Here is a 4,836-nt window from a genome sequence, read left to right as displayed (position 1 = left end):
TATAAAAGGCAGCAGTCAGACAGACAGCAACTGGACAGAATCCCACGAAGACTAGCAAACATGGGCAAGGTATGTATTGGGTAGCCTTAATCCAGTGGAGTAGAGCTGCCAAAAACAGCAAAATCCTCCATAAATTTATAAAATGCAAAGATGACATTTTTTTAATGTGCAAACGGTTAGGTAATTATATTAACATTTGCTACATAAACAAGCTCTAATACACATACCCAAGCCAAAATGTTAAAGGTTACTGTTTACAGAGAGACCACTTGTATTTTAATATTCACATTATTCATATTTTTTTCTTTGTAGATCATCTTCTACGAGGACAGGAACTTCCAGGGTCGCTCCTATGAGTGCAGCAGTGACTGCTCTGATATGTCTACCTACCTCAGCCGCTGCCATTCATGCAGAGTGGAGAGCGGCTGCTTTGTGGTCTATGACCATCCTAACTACATGGGAAACCAGTTCTTTATGAGGAGGGGCGAGTATGCGGATTGCATGGGCATGGGAATGAGCGATGGCATCAGGTCCTGTCGCATGGTTCCTCAGGTAACAAAAAATAAAACAATAATAGTATTATCTGTGCTCAATTATTCAGACTGTATTGAATTAGAAATGCATTGAATCAGACTGAATCAATACATTTCTTTTCATCTTACAGTACAGGGGACCCTACAGAATGAGGATCTATGAGAGGGATAACTTTGGAGGTCAGATGTATGAGCTGAAAGATGACTGCGATTCCTTCATTGACCGTTATCGCATGTCCGACTGCCAGTCTTGCCATGTGATGGACGGCCACTGGCTCATGTATGAGCAGCCCCACTACAGAGGCAGGATGATATACTTCAGACCTGGAGAGTACAGGAGCTTCAGGGATATGGGATACAGCAACGTCAGATTCAGCTCTGTTAGAAGAATCATGGACTTGTGTTAAATTCACAGTCTGAAACTATAAATGATAATATAAGCATAAACAATAAATTTCTCACCATGCATTTTTTCTGTTGTCTTGACCTGTTTTCACCACTTTTGAGTTGTGCCATTAGTGTCATTGTACAAAAAGTGTGCAAACTAATAGAAATGCAACATATTAAATAAATCATTAGCCCCTTTCACACAGTAATACCAGTAAATTGCTGCAAAATTACCGGAGCGACTTTACCAGTAAATATAAAAATGCGCTGTTCACACAGGAAATGACGTTCCGCCTTTTACCGGTAAAGCACCGTTCACACATCAGTTTCAAAATACCGGTAAATTCTGAGAAATCATTAACAGGAAATGTTGGGTTTGTAAGCATGGAGGGTATACACAGTCAGTGTTTTTGTTGATGTTTTCATTTTTGTGTCAAACGTTCACATTCATTCAGCTGCTTTTGGCCCAGAGACATTGTATTAGCCAACTTCTAACCAAACTACATAGAGCGGAGTAAATGATTCATCTGTGTCAGAATGTTATGATTGGCCCAGAGTAGATGTTTGGCTTTCACACAGACCACAATTTACCGGTATTTTTAAAATTTACCAGTAAAGCCTGTATGTGTGAAAGGGGCTATCATCTGTTGTGAAAAGACTCAATAAAATCCTTATACATACCAAACATAATTCTAAAGATTTATATATTAATAATTCTAGTTAGACATCATGCAGACAGCTGAATGTTCATGCCGTGACATTACAACCAATACGACTGTGTTGTATTACCAAAATGCTCATGGGCGTCAGAGCAATTGCCTTGTGGGAAGCACTCTGACATGTGCCTCAGGTGACCCAAGTCGTAGAGGTCCTTTGCCAGTCCTGTTCCTTTCTCTCCTCTCTTCCTACTGTCCAGTCCTGTACAGGTAAAAACCCCTCAAAATATAACATAAAAATTGACGTGGGCAATAAAAAGGCATTGGTTATTTTTATGACTGTATGCATGTAAAACAATACTTGTGTACCACAATGTAAAGATAGTGTACATACTGTGAAATACACTTCTGAATAATCAACCTGTCCTACACACAAATGAAAAGAAGCAATCTTTCTGTTTTTAGTTTAATTTCACAGTCTTAAATGAAAAAAATAAATAAACAAACACCAACATAACAGCTAAGAAAATAAGCTAAAATAATCCAGTATGGCACTACACTCTTAAAAATAAAGGTGCTTCACGATGCCATAGAATAACCTTTTTGTCTAAATGGTTCCATAAAGAACCTTTAACATCTGAAGAACCTTTCTGTTTCACAAAAGGTTCTTTGTGGCGAAAGAAGGTTCTTCAGATTACAAAAAGGTAAGAAAGAGATGGTTCTTTAAAGAACCTTTGACTGAATGGTGCTTTGTGGAACCAAAAATGGTTCTTCTATGGCATCGCTTGAAGAACCTTTTGAAGCACCTTTATTTTTAAGAGTGTAGGAGATCTTCAGTTACCAGTGTCCCCTTAAAGCAGGACTGATATGCTTGACAGTTTTAGGGGGGAAAAAAACTTACAAAACATCTTTTATTACTGAAATACATGTATCTGTTCTATTCTCTTGATTCTACTCTATTCTGTTTCAAATGTACAGTGAATGACACATCAGTGGACCAGTTGTCCTCCTCCACAACCAAGAAAAGCCACAGTTGGCACAGGGTATAGGCACAAACAGTTCTGGTAACTGCTTGTAGCCTAGTTTAGAAAAAATAGAATTGCTGAGTAAGAAGTTCAAACAATGAGCTATAGATTTTTAGCAATCAAGTTGAGTATAAAAGCAACACAGGTAAAACACTGACACTATAGAAACAAATGCAAAATCATGGGAAAGGTAGGAGATAACTATGCTGAAGAAGACAAATGTGGTTTTGAATGGGATTACTACTTAGACCAAATCACACTTAAAATAAGATATACATTGATTTTACAATGTCAGCTGTTATTGGAGGAATACAAGGACAGTGCACTTTCAATTGGATTAACAAGCAAAGTAAAGAACAAAGAGTAGCATATCCATTGTAAGCATGTCTTTTTGTCACTATACTTTCCAGATAATATTCTATGAGGACAGAAACTTCCATGGTCGTAACTATGAGACTAGCGGTGACTGCCCTGAGGTGACCTCATACCTGAGCCACTGCTGCTCATGTAGGGTGGAAAGCGGCTGCTTTATGGTCTATGAGTGCACCAACTTCATAGGTCACCAAATGCTGGTAAGAAGAGGAGACTATCCTGATAACCAACGGATCATGGGAGCAAGCATCAGTGATTGCATCAGATCTTGCAGAATGATCCCTATGGTAATTCTCTCTCTCTCTCTCTCTCTCTCTCTCTCTCTCTCTCTCTCTCTCTATATATATATATATATATAAATTAAATTGATGTAATTGAATTACTAAACAATATTTTTTTCCTTGCAGCATAAAGGAACATTCAGAATGAGAATCTTTGAAGGAGAGAACTTTGTTGGACAAAAGTATGAGCTGATGGATGACTGTGAGTCAATCCAGGAACGTTTTAACATGGCTGATTGCCAGTGCTGCAATGTCACACATGGCCACTGGCTTCTGTATGAACAGCCCAATTTCGAAGGCAGAATGATATACATAAGGCCAGGGGAGTACAGCAGCTTTAATAATATGGGTCTAGGCCCAGTGAAAATTCGTTCCATCAGACGCATCATGGAGTCCTGTTAGAAGAAATTACACTTGCTAAGAAAGACACATGAGTTCCATATAGTTTCCCAACAAGAAATATTGTGACATTTAATTCGCAAATGTGCCAAGGATCTTCAGTATAATGTCAAAGATCACTTACTCCATATATGTTTGAACAAAATGTATGACAAAACCAGCTTTTGCTTGTGGAAGCTGCACTACCAAATGTTGATTAACATGGATCAGATTCATTACAGCAACATCTCATTTTGTTGTTCATCTAATATGTGATGATAAGGTTAATTGCTTTTGAGAAATATACAGATGTATACAGATCTCTCTGCCAGGAGATTGTAAAATAAAATAAAATATAAAAAAGAATAAATGAATCAAAATAGATTTTATTTGACAACAGCAACTTGACAATAGAGAGTTTAAATTTGTTGACTGTAAAAAGTCTTAAAAAAGCATAAATAAAAAAAAGTATTTAAAGGTTTACCAATCGACTACTTTCAATAATGTAAATACAGTATGTGTGATCTCAGTCTTAATGCCAGTTTTAGGTCTTATTTTAGAAAATAAATGTTTTAGAAATAAATGTAGAAAAAATATTCAGTTATAATAATGAAATACACTGCTCAAAAAATGAAGGGAACACTTAATATTCAGAGCATATCACCAAGTCAATTAAACTTCAGGGGTATCAATCTGTCCAGTAAGGAAGCAGAAGGGATTGTGAATCAGTATGGTGCAAATGAAAGTGACAACAGGTGCAATAGAGAGGCAACAGCAACCTTCAACCTTCTTATGCTTCTTGACTGAGTTGTCTTTAGTTTTGTGTTTTGTTAGTGTCTTTGTGACTACAAGTGTCCAGCTCTTCCAGGATGGCACAGTTGGACAGGGATGTAGAAGGGCAACAGCCCACCAGCAGGCTATTGGCATGCATGTTTTTGACCAAACTTCAGAAACAGACTGAGGATGGCATGAGGGCTTGACGTCCCCTAGTGAAACCTGTGCTCACAGCCCAGCACCGTGCAGCTGGATTGACATTTGCCAGAGAACACCAGCAATAGGCAGGTCCGCCATTGGTGCCCTGTTCACCTCATGGATAAGAGCAGGTTAATAACTAAGCATGGGACCCACGCTGCTGTTAGGTACCGGGATGAAATCCTCAGACCATTGTCAGACCTTACACTGGTGCAGTGGGCCCTGCGTTCCT

The 4,836-nt window shown here is 38.4% G+C and overlaps 2 protein-coding genes across 2 annotated transcripts; both read left to right on the top strand.

Annotated features, from left to right (window-relative positions):
* On the top strand, positions 1–1,003 carry crygm3 (crystallin, gamma M3). Its single transcript, XM_016238100.1, has 3 exons — positions 1–69; positions 313–552; positions 665–1,003. Exons 1-3 carry the CDS (start codon positions 61–63, stop codon positions 938–940), a joined length of 525 nt encoding a protein of 174 aa, XP_016093586.1. The 5' UTR covers positions 1–60; the 3' UTR covers positions 941–1,003.
* Positions 1,004–2,775: 1,772 nt separating this feature from the next.
* Positions 2,776–4,012, top strand: LOC107555331 (gamma-crystallin M3-like). Its single transcript, XM_016238088.1, has 3 exons — positions 2,776–2,791; positions 3,012–3,260; positions 3,381–4,012. The coding sequence occupies exons 1-3, from the start codon at positions 2,783–2,785 to the stop codon at positions 3,654–3,656; spliced, it is 534 nt and encodes a 177-aa protein (XP_016093574.1). The 5' UTR covers positions 2,776–2,782; the 3' UTR covers positions 3,657–4,012.
* The last annotated feature ends 824 nt before the right edge of the window (positions 4,013–4,836 follow it).

This window comes from Sinocyclocheilus grahami, unplaced genomic scaffold (assembly GCF_001515645.1).
Source record: "Sinocyclocheilus grahami isolate Dianchi unplaced genomic scaffold, SAMN03320097.WGS_v1.1 scaffold532.1, whole genome shotgun sequence".
NCBI lineage: Eukaryota > Metazoa > Chordata > Actinopteri > Cypriniformes > Cyprinidae > Sinocyclocheilus > Sinocyclocheilus grahami.
Note: the sequence above shows the minus strand (reverse complement) of the source record. Positions and strands in the feature narration are given on the sequence as shown.